General features: G+C 38.2%; 1 protein-coding gene across 1 annotated transcript in view; it reads left to right on the top strand.

Annotated features, from left to right (window-relative positions):
• Positions 1-2,491: 2,491 nt before the first annotated feature.
• FIGN (fidgetin, microtubule severing factor) overlaps positions 2,492-17,930 on the top strand; it is a 139,342-nt gene continuing 123,903 nt past the window's right edge. The window contains exons 1-2 of the mRNA XM_040440757.1: positions 2,492-2,802; positions 3,431-3,601. Coding sequence (XP_040296691.1) covers positions 3,577-3,601 — 25 coding nt within the window. The 5' untranslated portion in view covers positions 2,492-2,802; positions 3,431-3,576. The remainder of the gene's footprint in view (positions 2,803-3,430; positions 3,602-17,930) is intronic.

The raw sequence follows: 17,930 nt of genomic DNA on the forward strand, positions 1-17,930 counted from the left end.
TTTACACAATGTGGTAGAAACCATGAGGTCCTCAGGGCATGCTGCGGTTGTTGGAACCATAGCATGCTCTTTTGTCTTCAGTGGAAGCAATGGAAACTCAAATGTAATTGCAAAGCTGAAAAAACAGGGTACAATGAACTTACCGAATTCTAAAGCCTAGTTATTATTTTATGTATTAAATTCAAGCAATAGCATGTTACCTGGTGTTGCTGGCAGTTTTAGGGATTGTTGGGAGTTCATCTACTCAGAACAACAATGAGATCCTAACCATATGCCATCATGTAGTTTTAAGTGGAAAGACCATTTTAATAATTGCCTTGCTTTAAAAAGACTTTAATATATTAGTAATAGTATCCATCAACAGCCAGGTATCTACACAGTTCAATTAATATGGCAGCCATAACATTTAATTTGGAAAAAAAAAAAAAAGTTTTCAAAACTTTGAAACAACAATGTGAATGTAGACAGATTTACTCCAAATTTTATTTTAGTCACTCTTCCTTAAAAATTGATTCATCAGATTTGACTTTAATTCCTCAAAAATTTGGAATCCAGCCAAATACGATTCTTTTGCAATTTTGATTTGGACGAATCTCTCAAAATGGCGACCAACATTTTACAGGTCAGAAGACACAGAAGAAAGCATCTGTCACTAAAATGGGATATGTTTTCGACCATGTTTTAATAATAATAATAATAAAATAAAATAAAACTGACAGTGCAGCGCGCTTTTAAACAGCCTGTTATCACTCTGACAATACTAATTCTGTCTTGGCATTGAAAAGCTTGAAAGGGGCTGATAACAGCCCTCGGAGACCTCAGAGGACAAACACAACTTTTCAGGGCAATCTCAGCACATGATTGATTTGGGCAGTATTTATTAATATCCCAATCAAATCTGATTATCTATTCATAGGAATTAAACCCAAATGTAATTCCAGGAAATTCTATCTATCTATCTATCTATCTATCTATCTATCTATCTATCTATCTATCGCATAACTATCTATCTCATATACATCTTATATCTATCTATTTATCTATCGCATATCCATCTTATATCTATCTATTTATTTCCTATCTATCTATCTATCTATCTATCTATCTATCTATCTATCTATCTATCTATCTATCTATCTCATATTCATCCTATATCTATCTATCTATGGTTTTTCTATCTATCTATCTATCTATCTATCTATCTATCTATCTATCTATCTATCTATCTATCTATCTATATGTAGTCCAGCTATCTGTGGTCTATCGCATATCTATCTATTTCCTATCTATCTATCTATCTATCTATCTATCTATCTATCTATCTATCTATCTAGTTATCTATCTATCTATCGCATAACTATCTATCTATCTCATATACATCCTATATCTATCTATGGTCTATCGCATATCTATCTATCTATCGCATATCTATCTATCGCATATCTATCTATCTATCGCATATCCATCTTATATCTATCTATTTCCTATCTATCTATCTATCTATCTATCTATCTCATATCCATCTTATATCTATCTATCTATCTATCTAGTTATCTATCTATCTATCGCATAACTATCTATCTATCTCATATACATGCTATATCTATCTATGGTCTATCGCATATCTATCTATCTATCGCATATCTATCTATCGCATATCCATCTTATATCTATCTATTTCCTATCTATCTATCTATCTATCTATCTATCTATCTATCTATCTCATATCCATCTTATATCTATCTATCTATTTCCTATCTATCTTACACATATATATATATATATATATATATATATATAAAAAATTAAAGAAATTTTAAAAATATATGTTTCTTTGCATAACCTTTACCATCTAAACACTCATTTCTGCAGAGCTCCTTGTTATTTTCGGTATGATGCACCCATTTGCCAGGTGCCACAAGAGCTTCTTCAGCAGCTGCGCTCTCCTAGTTTTGCAGTTCCATCCTAGTCCTGTACCTACAAAAACAGCGCAAGCGTTAAGGTCAGTAATATGTGCAGCATCCAGTATCATTTGTCCCACTCTCTCCCAGACAAAAGAGCAGCAAACCTGTCCCTGCTTCGCACATGTACTGCAGTAAATCACTGGCAAGTACCCCATGCAAAGCCTCTGGTAGAAAACCCCAGTGTGTGAGTGCCCAGCCATCAATCAGCCCTTCTGTAAACACCCCCTACTACACAGTGCAGGCTTGCTGCCTCCTGTATCCCTGCTGTTGCTGATGATCGCAAAGGAAAAGGCTTCATTTCCCCCCTTGTCTTTACACAATGCAAAGCCTGAGCTAAATACATGGAGGCTTGTTGTCTAAGCATTTGGTCAGTGAGCCTTGCACAGAGGAGGAAGTGCTAGCAGCCCATGCATACCTCAAGCTGGAGAGAGAGAGAGGGGCAGGGACGAGGGGAGTGACCACTGCACATCCATCAGAAGCCAGCCTGATGCTTCCACCAGTCCAACCCCCACATACAAGGAAAACAAGATTGCAACCCTGGTGGTGAGGGGTTTATGCTAGAAACACAAATTAAAACTTCAAGGTTTTTCTCTATTTTTTTTTTTTGTCCTCCCCTTTTTAAATCTGCATTGATTGTTTCCTTTGGAGTCTGCAAATAACATCCCTATTGCTGTAGCAGAGCGAGTGTCCTCTGTTGCAGCATGTGCAGAAGAACTCTCTGCTGCTGATCCAAACCATGAACTGCTGCTTTCACTTCAAGAGATTTCCTCCTACATCAGCTAATACAGCAGATCAATGCTTCAGTCGCCCATCTGCTGCCAGTGGTACACACATGCAGGTAAGTGGTCATTCCTTGTATCCTTTATTGTCAGGCTGCTGCAGTCAGGGTTTTGTTCTTCAGCCTGGGCTTTGCAGTCAGTTCGGTTACATTGTATCAGATGGGGGGTTTTGTACATATTTACAAGGACCAGGAATGTCTGGGAACCCAGGCATCTTTGCTCTGTGCCTGTATCTTCTGCCTCCTTCCATGGGGGCAGCAAGGAGTCCTTTCAGGGGCAGAGGGCTATGTCTATGGCAATGGCTACCTCATGGCAAATATGGCTTAAGAAAGTTGGGTGTGGCAAGACTAGAGTACAGCTAAAGTTCTTAAGTGGGTCAGAACTGGGTTTGGGGTTCTTGCAAAAAAAAAGTTTGGGACTGTAGCTTTTATGGGCTGTGTTACTAGGACATCAGCATTATTAAGGGTGGTGTTGAGGCAGCATGGTGAGCATATTGTTAGGAGGGGGGGGGGTTAGCTGCTCAATTTAATAAAGTCATGTTATTCCTGTTGGTTTGAATGAGAGTGAATGTAAGACAGTTGTGGATCTCCTCTGCTTTTTTTTTCTGTTGTACTTCTTCTCCCTGTTCTTTTGTGATGTGAGATCTCTCGTGTTGATGTTTTTCCACCCTTAATTATATGCATGTAGGTTAAATGAATACCTGACGAAAGGGCCCACGTTTCAAGGCAGTGACATTCGATAGCTGAGAGGAAAAGTGGCTTTAATGAAAATCAACCTTTGGAATTCCTGCTTGTGAAAAATCCCATTCGGCATCTTGTGCTGGCACTAAAGACATGATCAGCAGCAGCAGTGTATATGGTATGTCAGTTTTGGAATTTACTTCACATGTGTGTAATATAATAATGACAGCTTAATAGCATTTGGGGGGTGGGGGAAGTTGAACTGTTTGCACTCATGTATGCAAATACTCACAGATTCCAAAAACTTCAACGTGTTTTTTTTTATAATTTTGCATTTTTTTTTTTTGCATTATTATTTTTGACACTCAACTGTTGTCCTTGATATCATCATTCTAGGCAAGTTTTCAAAGTTCTGGGGTCAGACGTAGTAGCAAAGGAGTTAAGATACTTTATTTTAATTTTTTTGTATGTAGTTAAGAATTATTTTTTTAACTTTTTTTTTCATTTATTATGTTTTTTTCACCTGTCATTTCGTTCTACCCATTTCAATATAATTGGCAAAATCCTGTTTACAACTCAAGACAGGCGGCGATCGATTTGCTTAATGATCCGCTTGCAAAAGGTTATTTTGTGTACGTTGTTTCTTTTTGATGTGATTTTTTTTCATACTTTTTAATTGTTTTGAGCACAGCAGCTTCTGACATTTTTTTTAACCTTTTCTCTCTTTCTCATTCCTTATCACCACCTTACTATACCAAAGGTCAGTGGAGATGCAGTAAGAAGGATTTAAGGAGATTTGGAGGGGGGGGGGGTTTAATATATATATATATATTTTTTTTTTTTAGATAGTGTGTTAAAACTTATATCAAACTACCATAATAAGCTTGTTAAATTTGCAGCATAAATTCCTGGATATTTAGGAGATTATCCTAGAAGCTGAGGTGCAGGCCACAGTAGTATTAAAAAGCGAATCTAAGTTTAAACACGTACACAAACACATAATGCAATTTTTAAATTAATTCTGCATATTTTTTCTATTTTCTGAAAACGCACACTTGTGTGAAGTCAATCACGTGACTTTTTTTCTTTGCATTTGTGGTACTTGTTGTCATGAAAAGATCAATAAGTAGACTGTTTATTTTGCATGCACATAATCTGCACTGGGAAATGTTTTGTAGAGAGCAGAACCTTTTTTTTTTTTTTTTTTTTTTCTCAGAGCTGTTGAAGCGAATTTGATTGCCAGATGGGAGATTTCCCTGTGTGATCTTAAAGCTGTAATATATATTCTGAGCAGATTGGACTTCTGTTGGTGATGAGAAGGATATTACATTTAGAAATTTGAAATAAGCAATAGTAAACTGTACATGGGGGGAAAGGACTAAGCTCTGCAATCTAAGCATTATCTTAGTTTATATATATATATATATATATATATATATATATATATATATAAAAAATGTGTCTTATAAAAAATAGATATTTACATTGCCATATAATGCCATATAAGCGAATAACCTCACAGCTACAAAATGCCATTTCTAATATGTATTGTATTAGTTGGGGGGGGGGGGGGAAGAGAAGGTTTCCCAGAAGTAAATATGGTCCATTGAATGCAGCGTAGTTGTGGTATTTTGTTTTGGCCTGAAAAGCTGGGAATTAGGGACTGACTCACACTCCTGCCTTCTCTGCTGTTGCAAATTAAAAGTGTGTTTTGGTCAGGAAATGAAAGCTACAGTGTGTCTTTTGAACAAGTCGTTTATCAAGAACAACATCTATCATGCTGCGACTTGTCACACTGATCCTCTAAAACTTGGCTTCTATGTGGACACTGCTTTGATGTTTTTTTTAATCCCCACATTTATAAAACAAGTTGAGAAAACAAAAAATAAGAGTTCACTCAGAGCTCTTTAAAAAAAAAAAAAAAAAATACATTAAAATGGTCAAAATGCATTTACAAAGACAAGTTGTTTCTTTGTAAAAAAAAAAAAAGGCTATGCTTAGTAGAGCTATGATGTAGCACATGGTGCCCAGTTGTGTGTGTGTACGTGTACGCGTGTGTGTGTGTTATATGTTTGTTTACATTGGTGTCGTGCCTCTTGTTTGATGATTTATGTCAGGCTTCAGCTAAAGACTTTAAGTCTGTGTGTTTTATACTTTTTGTTTTTCAGGAAACCCTAAAATTAAAGGAATTGAATGGACTGCTGGACAGCCATGATTCTGTTTTCTACTCCCTCTCTGAGGCTCTAGGATATTATCCTGGAGTAAACCCCATAGACCTATTTTATTAGCTTTGGCTATTTACATTGAGATATCATTGCTTGCAGTGAAATAGGTGATTTAGGAGTCATTTATCAAATGGCAAGCAGGGGCACAAATTAAAACCGCATCTTGCGCTGTTTGTCTTGGGTAAATGCTACTTACACCTTATCATCAGACCCTTGCTAGTCCTCATAGGTTAAGAAGCCTACCTTGTAATTTGAGTATTTCTTCATAGTGAAAAATCCTAAAAATCCTTTTTGTTATTTTAGGCTTTTTTTCTGTACATTGCTAAAAATCCATTGTATCTGTGGCCTACCTAATTGACAACATCTCCAAATTGTAGTCATTTCGCATAGGAAATCCAGATGGGTTTTTATAGAATTTATGTATCCTATTGTAATTGGATATTCTATTAGATATTCCATCGCTTCATTGTATAGGTGGTTTACGACTGGATACTTTTAAGTCTAGTATTATTTGATGTGTTCCTTGGTTACAATAACAACCCCTCCCCCCCCCCAACAAGCCCCCACATTAAAATCTCTCAATTAGACATATAATTGTTCTTAATTGCTTGGAGGCAAGAGGAGTTTTGTTTCCCACTGGCAAAAATCCCCAGTCAGAAGTATAATATGAAGTTGAATTGTTTGTGCCCTTCAAAGCCAAGTGGTGTATTGTGTCATTTGTGGCCACGACACAATCGGGGGGTTCGCATTCTACGACTTTCTTGTTTAAATGAGTCTTTCTTTACTTAGGTGTCAGTAATTTTCTCCAGTCCGACCCTCGTTATAGCTGCAAGTAACGTTTTTTTCTTTTTTTCTTCTTCCCATTTGGAACTGTTGTGACTGTTGAACTCATTTTGACCAGAGACCTTGCTAGAGACCTGCATGTGTTTGTATTTTAAATTTAGTGGAAGGAAAAATCTGGACTGTCAGATTCAATTAGCGACAAGCATTCACGCCGAGCTGGAGAAAATGATTGATCTTGCCGCATTCCTAATCAACAATTAATCAACCAATCAAGTCCTCCTGTAGAAAAATTAAAGTCCCTAAGAATATATATATTTTTTTTAAAAAGCAGAAAAGACGGCGAAGATTTGCCGCTGTTGTCTTCGACGCCCAAATGATCTTAGCGCAAAGTTAGCTACTTGTGTGCAGCAGCACAGGGGTTAACAAGGCAAACTTTAAAAAAAAAGCCTTCCCAATGGGATGTGCTGTATAGGAGCGCTGGGGGTGCCGGTGGTGCAGGTATATTTTTAAGAGGTAGCATGAGGGTTAATCTATACTTATTGTCAGGGAAATCGACGGAGTCCTTGGATTATATCATGATATATTGATTTTTTGGGGATAAAACGGTTCTCTGGTTCTGCAGCCCTTGAGAGACATTAAAGTCCTGTAGGCTCCTGATTAGCACAACTTAAATAATTGATACCTCTGTAGATTCTTTTCACCGAGTCACTGATAGCGAGAAGTCGAACGTTAGAAAATGGATGTGCGGACTGAGAATTTCTATAGTCCATGGGATAATGGATCGTTATGTAGAGAATGTCATTTCCCACAAGGAGGTGGGGGGGGGGGGGGAGAGGACGTTACTGAATACAGTAGCGCAATTCACTGCAACATATGTATCACCAGGATCGGCTGAGCAATCAGAAGATGTATTCTTCTTTCATGTTGCCTTTTTATGAAGCTTAGATAGATTGTACGGAAGATGTCATAAGAGCAATGTGATTAGGCCTGTAGATATACGTGTGTGTGTATATATTTGTGTGTGTATATATGTGTGTGTGTGTACAGGACCCATCGTTAACCCTTTGCTTTGCTGCCAAGGAATGTTGCATCGCAGGTGAGGGACGTGTGGGTGAAAGTGGCAGATTGTGTGACATCCCTCGTGAACCTCGGCTGACTTTAATGGAAACTCCATGTGTTTGCAAATTGCACAACAAAGCAGTTTATCTGCTGCCTGTCAGTCAGGAGGAGATATAGGTATGTAGAGTATGTGGAGTAATTAATGCTCTCTGGCTACTACTGAGTGTATGGTGTGCAAAACTGGAGCCGGTTATGTTATGTGGCGTCCATGAGATAATCCACATAATACTGTGCAATCCAAAGTAACAACTACTCTAAAGATGTTCTATAGTAACACGTATTCACCTATAGGTATATGTCCGGAGCGGAGAACATGTGCTACTAGACCTGGGCATTGTGCAGAGCTCATTATGTAGCTGGAATGTTTGAGTTTGTCATTTGGTGCAAGGCATTAGGATTTTATAGTTACACCGTATCTCTGCAGCTTTACATAGGACAAACCTAGTGCGTTGTCTCTGCCGGGCAATGTCACTACTGCTACATCTGTATATCCATTCTGTGACATAGATCTTTCTGGTAAATATATAATAGGTAGATGATTATATATGACATAGATAAGAGATAGATAGATAGATAGATAGATAGATAGATAGATAGATAGGAGATAATGTTATAAGTGAGATAATGTTCAGAGTGCAGCCTCATTTTTTTCAATGTTTTTAGATAGATAGATGAAGAGACAGATAGACAGACATATATAAAAGATAGATATGTTATAGTTAAGAGGCATATAAATATGAGAGAGATAGATAGCTAGATATGAGATATATCTGCCTCCTATCCAATTGTCTATCTATCTCATATCTATCTATCGTCAATCTCATGTCTATCTATCTATCTATCTATCTATCTATCTATCTATTATCTATCTATCTATCTATCTATCTATCTATCTATCTATCGCTATGTACCTATCTATCTATTTATCTAATCTATCTCATATCTATCTCATATCTATCTATCTAATATTATCTATGGATCGATATCTATCTATCTATTATCTATATATCTCCTATCTATCTTATATCTATCTAATATTATCTATGGATCTATATCTATCTATCTATCTCCTATCTATCTATCTATCTATCTATCTATCTATCTATCTATCTATCTATCTATCTATCTATCCATCCTTATATTATGTATCTCCTATTAACCTTATATGTTACCTTCCCTTACGACGCTGTCCACATACCCAGTAGCACCTGATGCCCTATCCCTTGTCTACCTCTGGTGACCATGGATGGGATCTCCTATGCAGTTCTATTATATGGCGTTATAGAATACATTAGGCCTGTGTCTCTTTTTCTTCTTTTTTTTTTTTTTCCCTTTATATATGAAATGCTTGTCGTAATAAAGCATGAGTCTAATTTCCTGCAATTAGGAAACGCTAATACGAAAATGTGTTGTAATTACTTCAGCATGAAAATGCTGCCTGTTGCCAGGAACTGTGCCTTCACGTCTCCGGCAGCAGAAGCAGCAGCTCTGGATATTAACTTCTTTCTCTGCTCGACACAAACTGCTGTTAATTCTTTGTTTTTGTTTTACCTGAACAAAAGAGTTTTTTTTTTTCTTTTCTTTCTTTTTTGGACACCGCTTCTGTCTATGAAAGAATCCTGCTAAAGCTTGGGATTTGTAACATAATGGGACCTGGATGGGTGAAATCTTCCATGCCAGCATGTTTACTCCAGTGCTTGGGTTTAACCCTTTCACCGCCGTCTATTCCATTTACACTACACTATGGGGCTCAAAGAGGTCAGTTCGAGGAAGAACTGGTGGGGTAGACTTATTTAAAAGTGCTTAATAAACTGCCCACCTTTCATGGCCAATATGCAGAGACAGATGTGGGAGAGCTGAGTTTGTCACACAGTACCTTCTTCATATTGGCAAACTCAGCTCTGCTGCATCTGTAAGTACATAATGTCCACAACATAATCAGAGCTGTAACATTATAATGACATCTATGACATCTTAGTTTACATACGGGTATAGCAGAGCTGAATTTCTCATTTTCGTTGTATACTTGACGCTGCCTATTACGCTACATAAAATTAGCAGTATGTTCTTGATGTTAGTAGTTTTACATAGGACTGCAGCTAACGCAATGTATAAGCCTTAAATGAGAAATACAGCTCTGCTGTACCTGTAAATAAATGAAGATGTCATAATAGTCACGCTGTTCTCTCGGAGACAATATTTTCTACACTGTTAGCCTTTGCCTCACTGGCATCTAAAAGGTTAACAAGATTTTTTTTTTTTAATGAAGGGGCATCTCCCTTCCTCATTCACCACAGTCTGCCAGTAAATGTATACCCATATTTTACATTATTTCATAGGTTTTGGCTTAGCAGAGCTGAACATTACACCACAATACCCTATAATATTCCAGTTTTACATAGGACTGCCGGTAATGTAAAGTATTTTCACAGTACCGTTCTGCAGCGGTAAATAACGAAATTCGGCTCTGCTACATCAACACGTAAACTAAAATGTCATAGATGATACAATAATTAAGCTTTTTTTTTTTTTTTCAGCGAGACGCTATTTTGAGGACCCTTGGCCCCTTTCCTGGCCGGTACCTGAATGGTTAACGGGCTGTTTAAAACAGAAAAGGGCATCTTCCCTTTTCTCATTCAGCCCAGAGTCTGCAATGAAACTGGGTCTGTAAATATTTCATAAGGAAAATAGTTTCGCCTGGTACCTGTTTGTAGGAGAGAGGTTAAATTATGTCACAGGCAGAGGATCTTAGATGACTTCACTTAACCCCATCCAGACAAGCTGGAGATGATTTCCCTAATGAAATATTCACACTCCTGTGTGCTGGACGATGGCGGTGCAACATAGACGACTAATCGCTCCGCTACGCGTTGTCTGTTATTTCACAAATTTTCTTTTGTAACTTTTTTTTTTTTTACTTTTACTTCCCCTCCATTTTGGGTGGTGATCTTGCTGTCAGTCACTCCGCGTAGTTTTAGATCTTTTATGTAGAAAATTTTCCCTCTATTACAAGTGTGCTGGCAATACTAGAGACACGCAATTGGGTTCCCTATGTCAATGCTTCTTCAGGTTTTTTTTTTTTATGCCGCTTTACGAATCTCTGAGCACTTGGCCTTGATTCTTGCTGCTTATTAGATTATTTTTAGGCTGGGTATTCATCAGGTGCTTTTTATTTCATATAATAGTAGAGTGGATTCATGTCGAGGAAAAACCCTCTTCACCCCTAAAGACTGGCAAACAAAGCCTTGCCGAAAAATAATAGTCCTATCTGCCTCTTGTAAATGCATGTGGATGTGTATATATAGCAAATGGTATGTTTGAAGGCATATATGTATTTTTTGCAATATAAAATATGTGTCATTTCAGTGCCACTTGTTGCACCTAAATCCTGGAAATATATAGTAGATCCTCCAAGTATTATTTTTACATTGTACTATTTTTTTATGGACCAAATATAATCTATCTATCTAATTATTTATCTATCTAATTATGTATCTAATTATTTATCTATCTAATTATGTATCTATCTATTTATCTATCTAATTATTTATCTATCTATTACTATCTATCTTATATATGAATGAACCTATAGATAGATATAGCTGTGTGCTTTTATATTGTTACATATTGTTTTCTATAAATATATACATTTATAATTGTATATATTTCCTTTTAATAATTTTTATACTGCACTTTAGTCAGTTTGGCGAAGCGGTGTTGCGGAGGTTCTGCGGATCATTACTTTGCATTCTAATGACTTAATGTTTAGAACTGACACAATCCCCGCTAATTGTATACCTACACGGTGGTTGACAAATTCTGTAATTTCCAGCTTAAAAATTCTATTATCTGTTTTGACTGCACGAAATGGAAATGTATTAGGTTTCATCGTCATCTTTCCTTTCACTGATACTGTTTTCAGTTTTTTAAGCTTTGGCTACAATGTTTGTAAATATTTAGTAAACATTTCCCATTATGAGAGACTTCAGCATGAATCTTCCATTTGCTCCATCTGTAGCACTACATGAGCTACTTGAGCATGTGGCAATATGCAAAACCGTCAAATGCCGACACAGGGTAGTTTGAGTGGATAATGATAACATCACATTGGTTGTTATGATAACTGCCCCATGTATTGTGGTAGCAGAGCTTAATTAGTCATTTCACTTTCTTGGTGAGGCACTCTGACTCCTTGAGTAAAGGTATTGTAGTCGGTCTACTGATGGATGTACATACCGTAGATTCACAGATGGCACATCATGACAGTGGTCATGGTGTGATACTTATCATTGCCGTTACCTACATACCTGTGCTCTGACATAGGCTTTATTCACAAAATAATGTTGAGACTTCTTGGCCATTGACTAATAATGCCCCAACAATGAATATGTTGAGTTCGTTTTTGCAAGGCCTCATTACGGTATTTTATCAGCCATGGTGCGTGAGTCATTAGCTGTTTCTTTGTAGGAATTAAGCTGCTATATGGCTTCCTGTTGCACAGGATATTTAAAATGGTTATTCTCTGAATCTATAGTCATTGCATGTACAGATGCAGCAGGCTGAGTTTGTAATTTGACTCACCCCATTCTGATTTCTCAATGTGTTATCTTACCCAGATACAGCTACTGAGTCAACATGGCTTATCTGGTTATGGTGATGTGCAGCGCTGTCTCCAAATAGTTAGGCTCTGCTACATCTGTATTTAAAACCTCTTCAGGCATTTCTCTGAACTATTTAGAGTTATCATGCAAAGCTTATAGCTCTTCCCTCCTGAAAAACAATGACCAACTGTTGGTTTGAGTGACACCACCGCCTTGGTACCAAGAGGGTTAAGCACCCCGCTGTTGGTTGAGAAGACTCTATTTGTAGACTTCACCAGGGAGATTTGCCATTTCCACAGACTTAACAGGCTATTGGTATCACAATGTGATGCCTGAGATACATTTAAATCAAGCAGCTGTTTCAAGTTGCAGCAGAAATCTGCACTGGAAAGTCCAACAAGAATATATCTGAATGCTCTTGTAGGCTCACCATTTATTTTCAAAAGCTATTTTTGACATCACTCAAGGATGGCTCGGCTATGAACAGTCAAATCAAAAGAGCTCAAAGAAATGAAAAAAAAAAATGAGAGAGAGACAGAAAACGTAACTAGATTCTTTTATTCCTTCGGAAACCCAGATGCTTACAAGATTGTTTCAGTGAACAGCAAGAATTGAGCCTATATTTAATCTTCTGTTGCTGTGTGTAGGAATGTTGGAAAAAGCCTTCATAACAGAATGTTTTTACGTATCTCTCACAGTAATTTTATTGGATGGTTTTTGTACACAGTCACTATTGTTTTTATACATCTGAGTGAAGGAAGAATGGCTGTAGAAGTGTCTATGGGCCTCTTTCCTAAATCTATATCTACTTTGTGTGTATTAGATATTCAGAGTGATTATGAAGGCTAAGATTTTGGCCAGATAACCCGACAGTATGAAAAGTCCTGTTCAATATTTACTCATAGAAATGAGAGCTTCTAGATTTGTTATCGTAAGTTTGAATTCCATGATATGCCCATAACTTAAGGTTCTTAGTATTGGGCGTGGTTTTCACTTTTCACCAATTGTTATACAAAGTTGCCGTAAACAAACTTGTCTTTTAGCTCATTCTGAGGACCATCATGACTCGGGAATGTTAGGTGGTGTAATCAGCTCCGATCTTGACATACTATATGCACACGTTGCATCAAGTTTCCATTACTGGTTATTTCGGTCATAAACCAATCTAGAAGGTACATTCACACTAGCATTTTTGTTTTCCGGTATTGAGTTCCATCCTAGGGGCTCAATACCAGAAAAAAACTGATCAGTTGTATCCTAATTCTTTCTGAATGGAGAGCATTCCATTCAGTATGCATCAGGATGCATCAGTTCAGCCCCTCTTACGTTTTTGTGGCAGGAGAAAATACTGCAGCATGCGGCAGTTTTCTCTCTGGCCAAAAATCCTGAACACTTGCCGGAATGCCGTATCCGGCATTAATTTCCATTGAAATGCATTAATACCGGATCCGGCCCCAAGTGTTCCGGCAAAACGGATCCGTTGCTTCTCTCCGCACATGGGCATACCATTAAATCTGTGAAAAAAATAAATACTGGATCCGTCTCACAAATGCATCCGTTTGCGTCCGGATTGCAGGATCTGGCAGGCAGTTCCGGCGATGGAACTGCCTGCCGGAATCCTCTGCCGCAAGTGTGAAAGTACCCTTACTTTCAGCCTTATGCTTGAAAATTGTCTTCAGAGCCAGAATATCGTTGACTTCCAGGTTTGTGATGGTTTTGTAAATGTTTGTAACACAAGGTCTTTTTTGGAATTTGATTAGAGGAACTTTTACATGGACCAATGATGGCGAAACAGATGTTTGTACAAATGTTTTTTCCCAATCGTTGCCCACTGAAAAATGACCTGCAATCAAGTGACAAATGAGTAAACGCTTGCTTGTTGATCACCACTTTTATGTAGACATAAAAATTACAATTTGTTGGCAGAACATCTACCCATGTGAACAGGGGATGCGGTGCTGACAAATAATTTAACTCTTAAGAGGAGAGGTTTCAATGAACAATCACAGAAATTATTGCTCTTGCGCTCATTCACACAAGAACGATCATTTGTTCATTCCTCTTCCAATAATTGGCAAGTAAAAATTAAAGTAAGCAAGTCCATGTCAACTTCCTAGATTGTAGATAAGCAACTGTTACGGGCAATTCATCTGTTCGTGTAGGGCCATAAATCCTCATTAGAATATGTTCAATTTTTTGTCCATCTTCTGTATCATCTGATTTGTTCCAGGACTCAAATATTGGGTGCAAAAAATTATTTTATTCCTTCCATACATTTTTCAAAAATTAACATGGCCAGGAACAAGGTGGTGGAGGATGAAAGGCTTGATTTCCATTGACATTCAGACCATGTGAAGATGTAGTGCGTCAAGGCAAGAATGTTAAATCGGAGGGGAAAGTCTGTTCTTTTTCATTGCTTTCTTCTTACTAATTGATCAAACAGTGTTGATTCTTAAGGCTTTTCTTTTTGAATACCTACTCACATATGGCTAAAACTATCAACAGGTGGTTTAAATGCCACAAGGCAAGTTGAGAGGAGTTATTTTTCTCTCTTGGAATCATCTTTCGCTAGAATGAGGCAATTAACAGCAAAATGTCTCAGTGGGGAAATTCCAGCTTGAGGCTACTTGTTGATAGGGACATTTTGACGACTTGAAAATTTCTTGAGCATAATTCCCACTATTGTCTTTATTTTCTAATATGTTGTTAAACTGTTACGGGCATTGAGGTGAATATCAGGACTTGATTAGAAAACCAATGATGAGCCTTTGATTGGTCATATTACTTACAATCCTCTAAATGATTAAGCGTTTTTGGAATGATCAATTGTTCCCCTAAATATACAAATTTGTCCTAGAATTTTGAATGTTTGATATCTCCATGACAACTGATGTGCTTTGAAGTATTTGTACAATCCAAATCTTATCTCTGGTGATAACGTTGCTTGTAATCTGTAGCATGAACAGACATTGTCCATCAAAGAAAGATACTGCGAGTTGTTTGAGGAATGCTGGCAGTGTCATTTGTGTAAAGACATTAAGTGGAAAGAACAATAATTTGCAGTTAACATTTTAAATGAAGTGAAGATGCATGTGTGTTTAAGGGACAGCTAGGGACATGTCGTGTAACACTTGCTTCTGCAGCCCTCTTGACACTGAGATGTATGCGGCTTTTTGAGACACCTGACAGAATAAGACAGATGGTTTGCTGGCCATCCTTGATAGGATATGAATATAAATAAGTCTCTTTAGAGATTATAATCGGGGTTGATTGTAGAGCTGATATGGCCCATTACCCAAGCACTCATCAGCCACTTGTGAAAATGATGATGTGTTGATCGCCATGACAGTTGTTTATACTGTATTTGTGCTAGTTTTTATCTGGAAGTGAATACAGAACTCTTCATAGGTAATAGATGGCTGATCTGACATGTATATGGTCAGTAGATCACTATTATAAGAAGCTTTTAAGGAAGAAGTATTAAGATTTAGTTATATTTGGCTTGACAAATTTATGTGCTTGAATTCAAAGTTCATATCAGTCATGCAACCAGTTTAAGAAAAGTAATTAAATTGGGTCCTCATGTCATACAGTGAGGGATCTGGAAGTACAGGCAGATGAGGTAAGTAGGGATGAGCGAAGCGAGCTTTGGATCCAAGATCTGAAGTCACTTCGCTCCAAACTTTGAATGCTGTACGGAGATCCGTCTTCGTGCAGCATTAGAATTTATGGTCTCCGGCGAGGACAAATTCATTACCATCGAAGTCGAATAACTTCGGGATGTGATTTTTAAACTTGAAAACCATTTTAAAACTTGGTTCCGAAGTCGGCTTCGTTACCGAGGTACCAGTCGGTACTGAAGCCGATTTTGGATGCCTGTTTTTAAAACAGTTTTCAAGTTAAATAATCAAATGCTGAAGTTATAACGCATTTCGCCTCACAGGAGCACATACATTTTAATGCTGCACAACAACAGATCCCCATACAGCATTAAAACTAAGTTTGGGATGGAGCGACTTCAGATAAAGGACCTGAAGCTCGCTTTGCTCATCCCTATTGAGAAGTAAGTATAATTTTTTTTTTTTCAGCCAGCATTTTAGGAAAAATTGATTCGTTAACACAAAGCGAGAGTAAATTCGGCTTTGTGACGATCAAATTCCACTTTGTTTGCTTCGATTTGCTCAGCACAATTTTTTTTTATCATGGGTTTTGTCCTCTGCTGTTATGTAGTTTATAACAGCTGCCAAAAGTGAAATTCTGCCTCATCAATGTGTTTTTAAAGAGATATTCCAGACATTGACATTTATCACCCATTCCTGGGATAAGTAATATTGGTATGGGGTGGACCTGACCCCTGGGATCCTTACTCATTATTTGAACAAAATACCCCCAACTTCCCCTTTTCCCTTCCTCCAGGAACCATTTTCAATTTGTACACAAATCACTCTTGTTCATTTACATCCTGTATGTAGCATTTCCTGTTGCTATATCCAACCAAACCCATGATGCACTTCTTCTGACTCTGCTGCAGCTCTAGCACAGCCGCCAAACAATGCCCAGCTACTTTATAGCTCCTCCCACCCAGCTAATTATATAGACATCCCCTATGACTGCCCTTTTGCTGCTTTGACATACACCTTGGACATAACATCACAGGAAAGATGCAGCGGCCCATAAGACGCACCTAGGTTTTTGAGGAGGAAAATAAGAAGAAAAAAATTTGAACCAAAAGGTGTGCTTTTGGTGGGCTTTGAACTAATAGTAGCCTGTGAATGACATTATTATGGGGGGTTCTGTGGATGGCGCACTGTTATGGGGGATCTGTGGATGACACTGTTATGGGGGATCTGTGGCTGACACTGTTATGAGCGTCTGTAGATGGCACTGTTATGGGGGTCTGTGGATGGCACTGTTATGGGGGATCTGTGGCTGACACTGTTATGGGGGATCTGTGGCTGACACTATTATGGGGGATCTGTGGCTGACACTATTATGGGGGATCTGTGGCTGACACTATTATGGGGGATCTGTGGCTGACACTATTATGGGGGATCTGTGGCTGACACTATTATGGGGGATCTGTGGCTGACATTGTTATGGGGGTCTGTGTATGACACTGTTATGGGGGCGTCTGTGGATGGCATGACACTGCTATGGGGGGGATATGTGGATGACAGATAAATAGCATCTTATGCTATGTTTCATCCACAGATCCCCCCCATAACAGTGTCCCTGTGTATTGTGAATGACCTCCAATACAGGGGGTGGGGGCTGGCATCTACACTAGTTTGTAATGACAGCGGGGCCTAGTGCAGTCATTGTATTCTATTGCACCGGCAATGTTTAACTATAGAATATCTTCAATCCAGCAGCCTGTACTTATGTCCATAGCAGGCAGGAGATTGGGCGGGCGGGCACTGGCAGCGTAACTCACTACGTCACGCGCCCGCCCACCCAGCCTCCTGCCTGCTATGGACGTAAGTACAGGCTGCTGGATTGAAGATATTCTATAGTTAAACATTGCCTGCAGTAAGATACGATTAGTACAGTGAGCGGGGCTCGATGCAATAGAATACAGTGACTGCACCGGGCCCCGCTGCCATTACAGGGCCCCGCTGCGGTCATCGGTGTATCAGTATAAACGGCAACATTCGCCCCATAAGACGCACTGCCATTTTCCACCCACTTTTGGGGGGAAGAAGTGTGTCTTATAGCACGAAAAATACGGTACTTATGTTCATGTGAAATTTTTGTTTCTCCCTTTTATTAAACTTGAGCA

This window comes from Bufo bufo, chromosome 7 (genome assembly GCF_905171765.1).
Source record: "Bufo bufo chromosome 7, aBufBuf1.1, whole genome shotgun sequence".
NCBI classification, from domain to species: domain Eukaryota; kingdom Metazoa; phylum Chordata; class Amphibia; order Anura; family Bufonidae; genus Bufo; species Bufo bufo.